At 42.5% G+C, this 17,549-nt stretch overlaps 1 protein-coding gene and 1 long non-coding RNA gene across 13 annotated transcripts in view; one reads left to right on the top strand and one right to left on the bottom strand.

Annotated features, from left to right (window-relative positions):
• Positions 1-11,511, bottom strand: part of WDR20 (WD repeat domain 20) — a 55,953-nt gene extending 44,442 nt beyond the window's left edge. For 2 of the 11 annotated variants that reach the window (XM_019747231.2, XM_019747229.2), the window contains exon 1: positions 11,184-11,493. In XM_019747231.2, the coding sequence (XP_019602790.1) occupies positions 11,184-11,432 (249 nt within the window). In that variant the 5' untranslated portion in view covers positions 11,433-11,493. Of the gene's footprint in view, positions 1-3,422; positions 8,881-11,183 lie in introns of those variants that run through there. The other 9 variants (XM_019747225.2, XM_019747223.2, XM_074326911.1 and 6 more) reach the window with 8 other exon arrangements.
• Positions 11,512-11,571: 60 nt separating this feature from the next.
• LOC109455555 (uncharacterized) overlaps positions 11,572-17,549 on the top strand; it is a 36,198-nt gene continuing 30,220 nt past the window's right edge. The window contains exon 1 of one of the 2 annotated variants that reach the window (XR_012494505.1): positions 11,572-11,756. This is a non-coding gene — a long non-coding RNA (uncharacterized LOC109455555). The remainder of the gene's footprint in view (positions 11,757-17,549) is intronic. The other variant, XR_012494504.1, reaches the window with a different exon arrangement.

Here is a 17,549-nt window from a genome sequence, read left to right on the forward strand (position 1 = left end):
TTAAGAAGGGATGGGAAAGGACAGTGTGAGCACTTTTTTCCAGGACACCAGGATAAGGACGATGTAGCTTCTAAACAAAGCGAGCTCCAGGCGATCCAGACACTGGACACAGCCCGCTCGTGGGGTAGCCCAGTACGCGAACTAGCAAAAGACCTGAAGCTGTGACTAACTTCTACAAGCCTCTCAACAAACGCAAAAGGCACTGGCAAGCCTGCCTCTGTGAGCGCTGCTAATTACCACTGACCACGTCTGGCTTACGACGGGGAACGTGAAAGACTCCTTTACTCAAGGAAGTCCTTAGAGGGCTATAATCTCAACAAATTCATTCCTGTAAAATGGAACGCTGTCTATTACCAGCGTGAGCCCCTCAGTGTAGTTCGCGTCTTGTTTGCCTACCCAGTAACTATCTATAGCTCTATTCTCTTGTCTGGTATCTATCTGCTCACAGGCAGCTCCAGAGTGGGCTCCAGAGCAATCATATAATGTAGATAATCCAACCCCCTTGTTAAAGGTGTGGGTTGGCCAAGACTCAGCCAACCAGTGCAAAATTCCTTGGCCTCAGGAACTGGCTGGTAATCCAATCTGGGATAATGACTCAAAGACAGAGATTTGCTGGGGGCATCCTTCTTCTTCTGAGAAAGTCACAAGAGCTGTTCATTCTCATCCTGGAGACTGGCTCTCATTCTGGCCCATTGGCACAGAAACGTGAAGCCTACAACCTCTACCACCATTTGCCACATGAGCCAGGCTGACACACAGTGGAAAGCAAAACCAAGAGAATCTCAGCAAAAGAGCTGGTACCCTAATCAAACCGTGCCTGAAACCCACATTACGCCTGGGATTTTCAATGACATAATCCAATGCATCCCCTTTAAAGTTTAAACCAGTTTAAACTGGGTTTCCTGTTACTTGCAAACCCACACATCCCTCCACTATAATATATTTAAGATATGCTGAACCTTAAGAACCACGAGTGAATCACCATCCACCATCTCCTTTTATAGCACATTCAAATGTGCATCTCTTCCTTCCAGAAAAGTCTTTGTTAAACCAAACTCTCAAATATTAAAATGTAAATCTCTTCCCTGTTATTTAAACCTTGGAGAATGGCAACTGGTTAACACCTAAATAAAACGGTGGCTCAAAATTATCTATAAAAGCTTATAAAAGAAAATTTACAGATTTATAAATTTCACTACAAAAATAAGAAAATTTTTCATGGCAAAAATGAACACACACACCCCTAAGCAAAGTTATAAGACAGATGACAAACTGGGAAGAAAAAAAATCTGTAATTCATATCACAAAGGATTAATCTCCTTAATACATAAAGAGCTCCTTCTTAAAAAAAAATCAAGCTATCCAATAATCCAATGGAAAAATGGACAAGGGATAAAAAACAGTTCACAGAAAAGGAACTACATTTCGCTCTTAATATGTAGAAGAATGCTCAACCTCTTTCGTTACAAGGGAAAAACAAACGAACAAAAATTACACTAATTTCTCCTCTATCAGATCCAGTGCAGAAGTCTGACACCACTGTTAGCGAGGCAGTGGTGAGACAGGCTGCTCTCATGTCAGTACGAACTAGTACAAGTCCTCCCTACGGAGGGTGATTTGATGCCATCTATCAAAAGTCCATACAAGCCAGCAGTACTCTCTGATCCAGCAGTACCTCCTCTGGAAATACATCCTACAGACAGACCTGTCTCTGTGCAAAACATATGCCTACCAAGTTATTTACTACAGCATTGTTTGTATTTTTTTTTAAAAGATGAACAACCAAGAGTCATCTGGTTAAGTAGTGATACAGCCACAGTGTGACTGTAAAGCAAGTATAAGAAAGCATGAAGCTCTCCATTTACTAATTAACACGGAAAGGACTCCAACAATGTCTCATTAAGCAGCAAGAAAAGTACCCAATGCCTTACACAGGACGCTCCCTCAACTCTTTCACGTCCCTGCTCAAATGGCATCTTACTCTTATCACAGCAGAAGCATGAGGCAAAACCAAATAAAATGATCACAGGAAGAGAAAGGGAACTGAAGGGGAGGACAGAAACGGAAGCTGGATCTCTGAGTAGCTTTATAGTTTGTGGCTGGAACCACATAAATGTTTTATACAATTAAACACAAAAGTAAATTAGTTCTTAACATATTTATTGGGATATAATCGATATACAAGGAACTGCACATATTATAGGTACACATTTGATGAGTTTGGACCTACGCATACACCGTGATACCATCACCACAAGCAGGTAACAGACAGATCCATCACCTCCCAAAGTTTCCTTGCGTGCCTTTGTTTTGTTTTTTTGTGGTAAGAACACGTAACACGAGATCTACTCTAAGAAATGTGGAAGTGCACAACACCAGATTGTTAACGAGAAGCACTATGTTTACAGCAGATCTTGAGAAATTATTCATCGGGCATAACTGAAACTTACACAAAATTAAATTTAAAAACAATCCCTCATGTTCTAAAACCAGATTATGATAATAGTTGTGCAAACTGGTAAATTTACTCAAAATCATAGAGTTGTACACTTACAATAGACGGTAGGAAGGTACAACCATTTGGCAGGAGTAAGTCTGCAGAGGCCGAGAGCATGTGAAGGAGTCAAGATCGGCGCTGTCCAACCTCAGCGAGCACAGGACCCGCCGGGGACCCTCTGAGAGTGCAGACCATGACTCCCTAAGCCTGGACTGGGGCCACTTCTGCACCTCCAACAAGCCCCCAGGTGAAGACGCTGAAGGTGCTGGTCTGTGGACCGCACTTGAGGAGCTTTGCTCTAAGGAGTGGCTGAGAGATGGGGCAGTAGTAGCTGCCCGAGCAAAGGACCCCTAGGGAGTGAGTGGGGACCAGACACGGTTACCCCAGCCTTTCTAAGATGAAGGAGAGAACAACGCCTGTGCTGTAGGATTAGACTCAGGCAGGGGCAGAACTGGAGTGAGTGCTTGGGTTGGGGGGCGACGTGAGTAACTACAGCTCTGACGACAGGCGTGACAGTGGCAGTGCGGCAGGCGCTAAACCCATTGAGAAAAGAAGGTATTGGGGGGGGGGGCTGATACAATCTCATGACCTGAGTCCTGACAGAGCACAAGGCAGCAGGAGGCCCGAAGGAGGACGAGTAACACACTGAGGCAGTGCGCATCTCAGAAGCAGTAGCAAGTGAGAGAAAACACGAGACATTTCTCAGTCACGCTGAGTTCTGGAAGCGAGGCTACAGCCGAAGCTGGAATGATTTCCACCCAGGAAGGCCGTCCATCCTCGCAAGCTTTGCACGGGCTTCCACCCTCACAGCGCAGCTCACGACTCTCAGAAGGCGCCATCAAATGCCTCGTCCTTAGGCCTTGGGCTTCTGCTTCTCCTGGTTTAGAATTCTCGCCCCCTCCCGCCCACCCGCCCATCAGCACTCAGTTCAAATGTCACGGTGTTCAAGTCCCTCAAGTTCCCACTGCAACTGAGACACACCTGGCATTCTAATCATCTACTACCTGACCCAAAGGGAAGACGGCGCGCGACCCCTGGCTGAGCGGAGCTTGTGCTCCTCCCTCTCTAAGCCCAGCAACAGGCAGAAGAACGATCGGGAAGAAAAAGAAAAGCAGCACATGGCAAGGCCAACTCAGCATTCTAGAGACTCAACTGCTGGACGAAAACACCACAGGCGCTCAGAGCGCCCTTCCCGGAGCTCAGCGCAGCGCTTCACCACCGGGCAGGAGACACCAGCACCCCCCTTTCCACTCCGTCACACGCACGATACTCAAGAAAGTGAGCTGAGACTCATCAAAACCAGGCTGCTTGCACTTCCTGTGCCATGAACTCCTTCTCACAATAATGTTTTCAAATACAAAAGATTACAAAGGAGATCAATTGTATTAAAATCAGTTATACCATTTAAACAAATTTAGGATTTTTAAAAGTTTCTTTATTTCACATAAAGAGTAACAAGCACTAGTAGCAGACCCACACTACTGTAATTTCAAAGCAGTGATGAGTATAAATGATATCTGATATATCTGCAACAACCATAATGTGATATGCAAACATCTGTGATTTTTATTGGTGATAAAAGTCACAGGTCTGTTACTACTGTGATTTGTTGCCTATACTCACAATTGAAGGACATGTTAAAATTCAGTTAGAGGTTGTAAAAATAAAGAGGTAAAACATTCTTTCCCATCTAGGCTGGTGCAGCCCTCAGATTCTGTTCAGAGTAAGAGAAGAGGATGACTACGGACGAGTTCCGCTGCAGCAGGAAGAAAAGCCAAGCACAACAGTGAACGGGTTGTGCGCCAACCAGAGGAAAAACAGCCCCAGGTCACAGGAGACGTCTAGAGCATGGTTACTTCAGAATATGTTAAAATATTCCCGTTCTTACTTTTAAAATAGAAAAACCTTATAAATTCCTTCCTCATGAACAATTACTGCTTCTTTCCTATAAAATGTATAGTTTCAAGCCCATCTTCCTACTGCTACAAAACAAGATAAGGTGTGGCACAGATCGATTTGGCTTGTTTTTAGTACAATAAACCCTACTTTTTAAAAATCCATGTTACAAAATAGATTTGATAATGCAAAACATTACTCAATTTACAAATTACCAATTGGTAGAGAAGCTGTGAAGTTGAGAAAATGCTTTTGCCAAAAGAGCAATTGCCAACTGAAGTTCAATCAGAAATCAAGATAAAGCATTTCTGAAATTAGAAACATAAGGCTACAAGTTTTAAAATGTACGGAAATGTGTTCTGGACACAGCATTTTGAGGCAAAGCAGCTAGTTGAAATCCACCCCAGTGTTCTTCCCCTGCTAGCAGACAACCACTTCACCTTTACTCCTTAATCCCCCGTTTCTGGTACCACTTATGCACAAGCACAGCACATGCCTTCGACTTCGTATTACAATTATCAGCACAGAAGCTCCTCACCGACTGGAAACATCAGTGCCCTCTCATGTCATCCACCACAGACAGCAGTACTCTGTACGCAACACTTCTGCAGTATGCACTTCATGAATGAGGATTATGTTCTTAAGGCAAGATCTATGAGGTGAATGTTTAAACTTAAAAAATTACTACAGTAAAAGACACATTGCCATTAATCCCCCTCACTTCGAACACACTTACCCCATCATTTTTGCCACTTTCTGAAGCAGTTCTGGAAGTCCTCTTTCATGAGTGTCCTTAGTTGTGCTGGCGTGGCTGCCTTCATGTCCTGAATCAATTCAAAACGTTTACCTTTCATGGTCATTTTGACTTTGGGGAAGAGCCAGAAGCGACAAGGTGCCAGATCAAGTGAATAAGGTGGATGAGGACACACTGTAATGTGTTTATTTGACAGAAATTGCCGTGTATTAGAAGCGAAGTGTGACACAAAGCCTTTCCGTTGTGATCACGAAATACGGTGAATGCTGCTGCCCAGTGCCATCCAACAGAAAGGCAGGAATCTTGAATATAAGAAGCAGCACGAGAACCTTAGTGATAATGTGTGACAAGTTTCAACTTGTTCGGTGCAGTCAGTCAGGTGTGAGCTACGGTTCAGAGGAGGTGTGTTTTAAAGTGCCAGAAATCATCCTCCATCGTGACAACGCTCCGTGTCACACATGGCTTCTGGTACACGGCAATTTCTGTCAAATAAAAACATTACAGTGTGTCCTCATCCACCTGATTCACCGGATCTGGCACCGTGTGACTTCTGGCTCTTCCCCAAAATCAAAATGATTCAAGACATTGAGGCAGCCATGACAGCGCAACTAAAGACACTCATGAAAGAGGACTTGCAGAACTGCTTCAGAAAGTAGCAAGAACGAGGGGATGTGTGTTTGAAGTGGAGGGAGAGTATTTTGAGGGGGATTAATGGCAATGTGTCTTTTACTGTAATAAATTTGTTTTTATTTAAACATTCACCATATTGTTCGATCATATCTTGTACCTTGTACTCTATTAGGAAAAATAGATGCCAAATGTTTAGAGAATAAGGTAACTTGTCACTGATATTCTCAGACAACTTAAAATGTCCTGAAAACTAAGCCTGAGTATGCCTGTCAATTAAAGTTATTTCTATTTTTCGATGTCTACTCCTAAATAACCAAGTAAGGCCACATTTTATATTTCTACACAAACTAACCTCTTTGATATATAAATAAAATTGTTCTCTAAGACATCAAATACCAGACTACAAAAACCTTCACATTTATTTTTAAAACTAGGTTGTTTAGGCATACAGCCAAACCAGTCAGTAACAAAATCCACTAACTATATTTTGATTCTTGCTCAGATTTTCTACCAGAGCATAACAAATACTTAAATAAATTAAGTCACTCTAGATGAACTCAATAAAAATAAATATAGGTGACAAGTTTCTGAAGGGCAGAGACTGTCTACACCCAGCATCTAGAACAGTACTGCCTATCTGGTAGGCGTGCCCCATAAATATTTGTTGAAAGAATGACATTCATGGCTAGCTCGTGGATTTCACTGACATGTTCTGGGAGATTCTGGCCATTGCTGATATCCACCCAGGGAGTCTTTCAAAATCTCATCACCACCCTCTGCTTCAAGGTCAACAGAACCAAAGTATCAGATGAAAGTTTCTCAAGCCTACTGTAAGTGGTAAGTTAAGATGCTTTCCCTCGGTTATAAGATTCTATAGTCAAATAACTATATCTTTATTAATATTTCAGAAGTGATTAAGTAGCCCTTAATGGAAAAATACAGATTTCCACTCAATTCCACGTGCCCTACTAAATTAAGTACAAAATAACTCAAAGTAAATTTGATATAAAAAGTTCTAGACTTCTAAGCTTCTTTCTAAACTTTAAATGGGGAGCAGAGAGGTGTGAAAATTACAAATGGGGAGAAGGGTGTGAACATGACCTTCTCTGGAGCAATCCAGTATCTAAAACTTGTCTGTGGAAAAAAACCTTTAAAAGGCATCTAGTTCGCCCTCCTACACAAAGCATGAATTCCTCAGTTGCCAACAGGTGGTCCTGCTGTCCTGCCAAAGACACAGAATATTTTCCAGACAGAATACTCATTCTCTCCCAGGCCAACCCATTACCCTCCTGGATAACTCTGGCTCTAAAAATATTTTAGCTAGTATTAGCCGACTCTTCTTCTGGCCCCAGCTTCATCTCAGCATGGTGAGTACAAAGCTTTTTCTAGCATAAAGACCTAGAATCACAATGTGTTCAACTTGCTTTCACAAACACTCCACTCTCCCCAATTCCCAATCAAGAAGAAGGCAATGAGTCCAAGACATGAAGACATCTTCCCAACAGAAAGATGACTTTATTTTTATTTAAAAATTATTGAGCACAGAATCACACAACCTTAAGAGTTGAAAAGGCCTTGGAAAGCCATCTAATTCTACTTCTCACCTATTGTAGGAATTGCTTCAATAACATCTCTGGGCAGTACATTTGCAGCCAGGAATCTTAAGATTGGGGGAGGGAGTAAGGCTCTTTGACTTGAATATCAAGTAATTCTGAGTAGACATAGTTTTAAAAAGTTGTTAGTTGGTACGCAGCTATGGTAGGTAGCACAATTGGACAGAAGTAGATCAAAAGTGATCTGCTCTTGTCTCTTGCTACATAATTTCCCAGTTGCAAGAAAGCTAAATTTGTAACCTACTAACAATAATTTTAAATGTCTTTAAAAAGATGTGAGCTACTAAAAATACCTGTTACTTTGGGGACCAAATTGAATATGTTTTTCAGCTTCTAAAGATCTTTTTAAAGTATGACACAGATGGACGTTTATTCAGTCATTTACTCAACAAATAAATAGTAGGGGCCTACTCTGTGCTGGTCACTGCTGGGTAGGAAGACAGAGAAAGCAGAAAAGACGTGGTCCCTATTCTCCTATTCTAAGGGAGCTTCGTTTATAGAAGAGATGGTCACCCAGAGAATCACAAAGTTTAAAAAGTGCTAGAAAGGCAACGTACAGGATGCTGGGAATTCAAAGAAGGATTTGCTGAGGAAGTGACGTTTCGGCTGAGATCTGAATGGTGGCCAGTCACATTTATGTTAAAACAGGTCTCCACAAAATGAAAGGTAAGTCCAATTATCCCAGCTACCTTTGGCATCTTTATCCTAAAACAACCTTTTTAAAAAAAGGAAAGCAAAGTATGCTCTAAAGAGGCTTGAAAGTTAGCAGCTGAATGTCCTTTGGGGAGCGGCAGGGTCTTACTCATCTCTGGAAACCCCATATCACCTTGCCTAGTATAATTATCATACGTCACTCAAATCTTTGTTGAAATGATTAGTACCAATGTGCTAATGATTAAATCAATGTTCACATTATCTTCAGTTGAGCAAAATAAATTCATAAAATTATATCGCCTCACACAAGAAACTCCATTCCAAACTTTGATTGTGAGTGCCACCAAGATTCAATGAGATAATATAGGCAGAATGCGGGGGTAAATTCTGAAATGCTTGGAGTATATGGCATCTGTGTAACCAAAAAACTTGATCAGTCTCTTCTTATTAAGACAGGTCTTTGGATTCAGGTGTGCTTCATTTTTCTGTGAGAAAACGCTATAACACAGGTTTGCACATGCTCTCTCACTTTGGTTTTCTCTGAGGGGGTGAGACTGCATAAGCTCTGAGGTCCCTTTGGGCTCCAGAAAGTGACCTGTACATGTCTTAACAGGGCCAAGCTTACTCTCCTGGACTCAGATGTTAGACCACCTCCCCATCTACTCCCCTCCCCCATGATTCCACACTTCCTCGCAGGAATGGCAGCACAGAGTCCGTGATTTCAGTTTTTTCAGAGGCTATTCTCACTCATTTTACATGCAGGTTTAAGTTGAATATACTCATCCAAATTTGGTCTTCTGAATGATCTGAAAAACTGTTGTAAAACTTTACATGCCCTGAAGAAAAACGGGAAAAAAATAGTCAAAATGACCAACTGTCAAAAACTGATGTATAATGCCTAACTCCAAAAAGTCAGTTTGGGTTACTGATTAAGGAAAATTATGTGCTCTGTTTTAAAATCAGAAAACAGAGTTCCAAAAACAATCATCTATACTCAAAAATAATAAACCAATTCATTCATGGGGAAAAAATGTTTTAATTACAGTGGCTAGAAGAGAGTTGAAACATTCACCATGTGTATCTACAAGATACAAATGTATTTACAAGATACTACCACGTGAAAATGAAATTTCACCAAAAAATTAAAGTGCTCAAATAAATTACACAACTAAACACAAATTTGCATGTTTAAGATTTTTGTCTTGTTCAAAATCATTTTTTGGTGTAGTGTTGAAAGGCTCCCCTAAGTTTTACCCTTCACTGATAGCATCCCACTAAAGGAGAACACTGTTGTGATACTTTCAGGCAAGGGGCCTGTTTTTATGATGCAAACCAGGGCTGCCAGATCCAGTTAAGGTTTGCTACTGGCATGCTCCAGAAATAATATACTTTCAAAGAAAACTATTCTAAAAAATGGTGATGCCTACACTAGTAATTACTAGTAAATTTAGTTTTTAAGCACTTTTTGTATCTTTATATAAATGAAATTTAATAACTTAAAATTCTAAACTTATTTCCAGAGAAAAAGCTGATCCTTTCAGTCCTAGTACCAATATCAAGATAGAAGCTTCCTGTTTGACAGTTACTCTTAATGCTTATTTTAACTATATCTTACATCTACTGTTTCAGGGCTTTAAAGTTCATTAGTCTTTATATTATAAATTACAGCGTGTGTACTGCAGCATTTCTACTTTTAAAGAGGTCCAGAAAGAAGTTAAATAACTTGTCCAAGGTCACCCAGCAAGTCAGTGACAAAGTTGGGAGTAGGACTAAAACTTCAGCTCCTAGACTAATGACTTCACTTTCCTAGTTCCAAAAGAGAAAAAGTAAAGCCAAGCGGTGTGCTTTCAGTAACTTATAACAGCATACTTCAAAGACAGTGAGTGGTACACTTATCACAAACACTAACAAAAAAGATTCACCTTGAACAAATGAGACAACTTGCTACCACTGTCATTTAAATAGCACTGTCATTCCCTAGTTTTTTTAACCAAGCAAAAACAAACTGTTCTGGCTATTAAAACTTAAGAGAATGTTCACTCTTCAGTATATACAATTTATTTTTACACTAACTGAACATTTCTAAATCTGTTACCACCTTTTCCCATGTCTAGGTGCTGTGGAGCACATTCATTTCCTCACTCTTCCAAGAGTCAAGTCAAAGAACGCATATCTCAAAAGCAGTTCTCAATGAGAACAAAGTTATGTTGCCAATGAAAGAAAAATTCTAATAAGTTGCTTCTTTTAAAGAGATTATTTTTAAAGGATGATTACATGCTTCACAGAATTACTGTTAAGTCGCCTGCCAAGAATGGTTCTTGTAAAGTAGCTTTTAAGGCATAGGCCTCCCTGTTTGGGACATAGTCTGACTTGTTGGACAAGACTGATCTGGGCACGCTCACACCGAACCCTTATGAACCACCTTAGTTCATTGACAGCATCATTTCGACCTCACAACTGTAGTAATCAGCCCTCCCATACCAGCAGGGACAAGATGACCCTCTTTAACAACCTCTCAGAAGAAGGTTCCCTCGGCAGAGACAGTGACAGCAGTCCTCCCTCGGGTGTTTTTGTAAATAGAGTGTCAACACCAGGAGAGGCTCCTAGGAAGTGTCAGTGCGGCAGCAGGTGGAGTAGCCCTTCGTGCCGAGCAGGTCCTTTCTGACCTAGTCTCAAGCCGTCCGCTTCCCAGCCCGGGTTCCGCCTTACAGACCTTCCCAAGCCGCCCGTTCTCTAACCCAGAGCGAGACTCCCAACCCTCCCGGGAGGCGAGGCAACCTAAGTAGACTAGACGGCCACCCCACCTCTTCCGGGGACTCGCAGGCCCGCTCCCTGGTCGTGTCAGAGCCTGACGGACCCCGCCAGAGGAGAGGCAGACGGCCCCTCCCGGGGCCTCCCAGACCGAACCCCGCACCCCACGGTCTCTTTCCACCGCCCCCATACCTTCGAAACGCCACCGCCACCAGCCGGCTCACTCCCGAATCCCCCTTCCTCAGGGGCACCCCAGTGGAGTTACCGGCCCACTCAAAAGTAAGAGCGACGGCCACCCCTATTGGTCACCCAGGCCCCCGCTGTCACCGCCCTGCTCCCGGCCTCTGCCCACGCCGCTGGGTGGCCCCGGTGACGCCCGGGTCGGTACCTTGCGGACCCCCTTGTAGATATAGAAGTAGAGCTCCCGGCCCACATTGAAGCAGAGGCGGTCGCCGTTGCCAGACTGGTCGTTGAGGTTTACGAAGGAGACGCGGACAGGGTTGGATCCCTGCGAGTTGAAGGGTACCCGGTTGGGCCGGCTGTACTCCGAGTGCGGCAGCAGCTTGTACAGACCTTCCCGGGTGGTGAATTGGGTCTTAATCTCGTTCATCTCCTTCCCTCCTCCCTCCGTCGCCATCTTGGAAAGCAGCGTTCATCCTGCCCCAAGTGCCCGGATCACGCCCACCGCGCAGGCGCCTTCCTCTCCCTCCGGCTCTTCCTCCTGGCCCCTCCCACCCGCGAGCCGGCCCAGCGGAGGCTGGCCGAGGGGAAGGGGCGGGCTTGTTTACGGCCTGACTGCGCAGGCGTGCTCACCTGGCGCGCTCCTCGCTGCGGGGCGTCCGCAGGCTCCTCCTCTGGGCGCGGCCTGGGGCGGCCCCGCCGCGGCGCAGGTGAGGCCCGGCTCCGCCCGGGGGCGGGCTAGTCGTGGAGCTGTCTCCGCCGCCCGGCAGGGGCCGAGACGGTAGGTAGCAGCCGCGGTCGGGAACGCTGAGGTGAGCTCGGAGTGGCCTCCTCAGCTGCCTGCGGCCCTGCCCGGAGGGGCCCCGGCACCCAGAAGAGCAAAGGAGGAGAGCCGCCTCGGCAGCTGCCCCCTCCGGAGTCAGCACGTGGGGTACCGTGAGCGGAGGGCGGAGCCCCGGTGTTCTCCCTTTGGGAGGATGCAGGAGCGTCCGGAGGCCGCGAGGGCCGGTTCCCCGTCTCCCCCTCTCCCCCCGCCGGGGCCTCCCTTCGGGCACCCCACACAATCTTCTGGATCCCCTCTGCACCTCCCTAAGTCAGTCTCCGAAAAGGTACCGGAAGACCTTAGTTTTCCGCTTCACCATTTGTTTTAGGCGGGGTGGAGAGAGAGGAATATAGTATATACACACACAGAGAATGTGTGTTTGCAGTTGAATATCTGAATACCTATCACGGTGAGCATTGGCTGATTTTAAGGAAAGCGGGTTGTGAGCACTTGTTTCTTAAGTCTGTCTTCAACCAGGTGTTTAGAGAAAAGGGGTTGGGGAGGAGAATGGCTTTGGGAACCCGAGCAGGAATTCTAAGCAGGATTCACTTCTTTTGCTCAATCTTTTATTAAGAGCCCTTAATAAAATTAGAGATCATCGATTAAAAAACAAAAACTCAAGTGGAATCTGCGAAATTGTTTACTGGGCATAGTTGTATGCGTATACTGCACTGTGTCTAGCTATGTAAGGACAGGTGCATGTGTTGAAGATTAAACAAGTATCATTTTATACCTGGTTTTCTTGGCATGTTGCACTAGAATGAGGAAGGTTCTAATGTGACAGAAACATTCTGATAGAATTTGGGGCGGAGATTCCAACATTTGTTACACCAAAAATGAACTATTTCTTTAAGTTCAAATCATAGCTGGAGCGTCACAAAGGCTGGAGCAGGTAAGTTCTAAAGGAAGAAGCATCCAGATCATAAACATCTTATGTATTACAAAGCAGGTAGATGCCAGTGGAAACTCTACCAGTGATGTAATAATGCACTTGACACTAACATCCTGTATCTTTTGTGCACGTTGGCAAAAAAGCGAGAGTCAAATCCCACTTAATGGATCCCTAAATATTTAAATTTTGTATTGTTTTGATGCTATCTGCATTTACCTAAAAGTCAAATAGATAATCAGAAGTCTTTAAATACCTGGATGTCTTCTGTGGTCACCATGGATTTATCCCAATTTTCTATAGTGATATTACATTGAAAATACCTATTTATGATGATCACCTTATAGGATAGTGACATCCTGACTCATCTAAAAATAATTCAGCTGCGTTCCCTAGTTATCAAGGAGGAAAAAAGCATAATAAAACTTTTTGGAGGAAAAAATAGCAAGCAAAAATTAAAACAAAAAATTTTATTAGCCCTCAACCACAATTTTCAATCACCCATAATACCTGTATACCTCAAGCATCCTATTTAAGTTGTATTCTATATAAATTCAACATATTTTATTGTGATTACAATAATAGGCTGTTCACTTTGTCCCATCCAAAGCCTTTGACTAATCTGTATTCTTAATACTTTTTCTCTTGTAATTTTTTTTCCACCACACTCAAAGATTTAGTAAATAACACCTGAATTTATATAACTGGGCCCGATCTGAAGTTCATTTCTGATTTTCAGTTTCAAACCAGGCATTTCTAATTGGATTTGTGCCTCAAATTCGTTATTCTCTAAACCTTATCAGTTCACTTTCTTTTTCTTCAGACTTGAATCATAAAATGGCTTTATGAATGATTTCCTTAATTTCACTTTTTCTCTCAACTTTGCTCCTATAAACAACTTACAAATTAATTTTCTTGAAACAGTATTTTAGACGTATAGTCTCTTGCCCAAACACTTTCAGTGATTTGCAAAGTTCATATACGTATTTAAGTTATACACAAAGCAATTCTTAGCCTGTTAAGTATTGCATAAATCCCTCATTCCAGTCAAACTGTTCTGCTGTCACCCTTAGCTCTTTCTTTTGCTTGAAAAGAACCTTCTTTCCTTTATTTTCTCCTTCATAGCCTGTTCTTCAAGAATTAGTTTAAGTTCCATCTTCACCAAGCCTTTCCCAAGCCCTGGGTGATAAAACCATGTTTAAATTCAAGGATTCTCAATTCCCAGTTCATGGCTGGCTTCAGGGCGGGTTTGAACTCCTTGTAATTATATTCAAAATTGTGTGTACATGTTCATTGGATCATGGGAGTCTATAGCTTTCATCAGATTTTCAAAGAGGTGTGACTACCTTCCTGCCAAATTTAAAAATTACCTCTCTGAACTTCTGTGACACTCCTCCGAGCTTTCATTTTCCTATGTAATATCCTAAAACATTACCATCTTTTGGTGTTTATCAGCATATGCTAATTGTCTTGTATTGATATTCATCTTTTCGTATGTATATGCTGCCTTTCTACAGGAGTACATGCACACTCAAGGATGTGAGGGAACGCGTTAAAATTATTTGTATCCTCAAATATTTACTTGAGTGTCCCCATGTGCCACACTAATTCTAGCCTGGTGGATGCATCAACAAACAAAAATCCCTCAATCATGGAGTCTATATTGCAAGAAGACAGAGGATAAACAATAAACAAATAAACCGACTAGAGATTGTGCTAGGAAAAGTAGAGTAAGGTAAGAGGGTTGCTTGGGAGTGTGTTGAGTGGTTTGCCGTTTACAATATGGTAGTCAAGATAAGTCTCATTGAGAAGGTGGCATTTCAGCAAAGACTTGAAAGAGGTGAGGGAGTGGGCCATGGGCAGATCTGGGAAATAGCCGACCAAGCAGAGGAAAAGCCATGGCAGAGACCCCAGGGCAGGAGTGTGCCTACCTAGCATGTTAAAGGAACAGCAAGTCTGTCAGGTTGCTGGAGCAGAGTGAGCAGGAAAGCCATTGCAGGGTTTAAGAATCCATTTGTTGGCTGATTTGAGAGTAGACTAAGGGAAGCAAAAGTGGAAGGGAAGGCACATTGGAGGCTGACTGCAGCAATCCAGGCCAAAGGCAGTGGAAGCTTGAACTAGGGCTGGTAGCAGTTGAGATTGAGAGACGTTAGAGAGTCCTAGGTATATTCTGAAGGTAAAGCCAGTAGGATTTCCCAGCAGGTTAGAAAGGGCTGGTGGGAGAAATGGAGGAGTCAAAAATGAATCCAAAGTGGGCATAAGCGACTGGAGGATGGGAGTGCCATTCCATTAACTGAATGAAAAGAGTGGAGCAGAGCAGGATTTGAAAGGAAGACCAGGAGTTCAGTTTTGAACATGATGGGTGTGAGATGTCTATTTGGCAGTTAGAGGAAATGTCCAGGAGGCAGTTGAATAATCAAGTGTGGAGAAAATAATCAAGTCTGAGCTGCCCACGTGTGTCTGGCAGGCATTAGCTGATAGATGGTGTTTAAAGCCTGGATACCATTCCCGAGGAAGTGAGTATGAACAGTGACACAATCCAGGAGATTGCGGACAAGAGCATACCAATATTTTGCAACTTAACACATAAAGAGTATTTACTTTAGGTCAAACGTGTCATTATTTTTCAGGTTCAGAGATTAACCCAGTAAGATGATGAAAAGTATGTTTGTTTTTTAAACTTTGAGGAGTTTGCCACAGTGACCTGCTAAAGAGAAATAGGCATAGAAGGGTATCTTTAGGCTATTGGAAATGTTTACTGACTCACTGTGTGAAGTAACCAATCTCTCAGATTTATCTGACTGCATGAGCTTGTTCTATCATTATGTTAGGATTCGGTACTTCCTTATAAAACCACATGGAACTTGAAAGCAAGCTTGGGAAACATCCCGCACAGTGTCCTAAACACAGCACTCCTTTTAGCCTCAAATTTGCAGAATGGCAAAGATGACGTACCATCAGAATTGCTCACTTACACGCTTTTAGATATGAATTGATCATGTACAACGCATCTTATTCCTTCTTAAATAATCATTAAGTGAATGCAGTACTTAATATTTCACACATATCGTGAACTATAAGTGCTTCTTAAAGATCTCTGAAGAGCTTCAAACCTGGCGCATTTTTTAGATCCTACTACGTGGGCCTCATGCTAAGTGCTTACACGTGCTCCTTTCCATGTACAAACTTAGAAGGTAGGAACCATTATTCTCTTTTTACAAATGAAAAAAACTAAGTGTCAGAGTAATGAAATGACTTGTCTAAGTTACTACCCAAGAGCTAGATAGTAGCAGAAACAAAATTTAAATTCAGGTTTCAAAAGGGAAACATCTTGTAGTAAAATTTTAAAAAATATTTTTAGACTACGTTACCAAAAGGGGAAGAATGGAAATTCTAGTGAAGAAAGTGTATGTTTTTAAATTCAATTGTTTTTTTAAAACTCAAATCTAGAAGAGACCCACAAAATGGGAGAAAATATATGCAAATCATATATCTGATAAGGTACTTTATGTAGAAGATACAAAGAACTCCTACAACTCAAATAACCTAATTTTAAAATGAGCAAAGGATGTAAATAGACATTTGTCCAAAGAAGATACACAAATGGCCAATAAGCACATGAAAAGATGCTCAACGTAAATCTGATCAGAAAAATGCAAAGCAAAACCACAGTGAGATGCCACTTCATACTCACTAGGCTAAGTGGCGAGGATGTGGAGAAATTCAAACCCTCGTCTACTGCTCGTAGGAATGTTAAACAGTGCAGCTGCTTTGGAAAATAGCCTGGCATTCCTCAAATGTTTCAACAGTTACCATATGACCCAGCAATTCCACTCCCAGGTGTACACCCAAGAGCAGTGAAAGTATGTCCACACAAAAGCTTATACATGAATGTTCACAGCAGCGTTAGTCCCAATGGCCAAAAAATAGAAAACACCCAAATGTCCATCACCTGATGAATGGATGAACAGATGCGGACTATCCACACAATGGAACATTATTCATCATGAAAGTGAAATACTGACACAGGCTACATACAACATGGATAAACCTTGAAAATACTATGCCAAATGAAAGGAGGCAAACACAAGGCCACATGTATGATCCATTTCTATGAAATGTCAAGAACAGGCAAATCTGTAGAGATAGAACATAGGCTAGGGGGTACCTAGAGATGGGGGGCAGGGAGGGAGGGAGAGTGACTGCTAAGGGTAAAGGGTTTCTTTTGCAGGTGACGAAAATGTTCTAATACTGATTGTGTGGATATTTGCACAATTCTAAATATACTGAATTATACAATTTAAATGGGCGAATTGTATGTGCTGTTAAATCAGAACTAGAGCAAATTCTTCATAGTGCCCGATTTATTCCTCAAACAGCTACTAAATTATTAGGAATAGTAAATACTAGGTTGTTTGGACTTACCGAGTAAATGGAACTGTTAGGTACTGTATTTTTTGTTTTGTTTTGTTTGTTTGTTCGTTTGTTTTGGTCGCGGGGTGACAGGAAGAAATTACTGAGATGCTACGGGCTCTGAAAACCATACAGTCTGGGAATCTCTGTCATAAGCCGTGAACCTCTCTCAGTTTCCAAGTTATACCTGCATTTTTATCTCTAGCTGAACCCTTTCTCATACGTTTCTTCTAGGATCAAAGGAAGAGGTATCTCTTCTTTTCAAAACTAATGTCTCCACTGTGCTCTTGTAATAAGTCCCTCTGGTCTCCTCTAGGACACTGCTCAGCAGTGACTTATCAGGTCCCCGGGACAAACTCCCACACTGCCTCTCCCCATGCCATGTAGACAAACTGAGCAAGGAACAGTGGCAGCAGCGGGGAAACGGTGGGCAGTTCAGCCTCAGAGTG

Source organism: Rhinolophus sinicus, linkage group LG03 (genome assembly GCF_036562045.2).
Source record: "Rhinolophus sinicus isolate RSC01 linkage group LG03, ASM3656204v1, whole genome shotgun sequence".
In the NCBI taxonomy this organism is placed as follows: domain Eukaryota; kingdom Metazoa; phylum Chordata; class Mammalia; order Chiroptera; family Rhinolophidae; genus Rhinolophus; species Rhinolophus sinicus.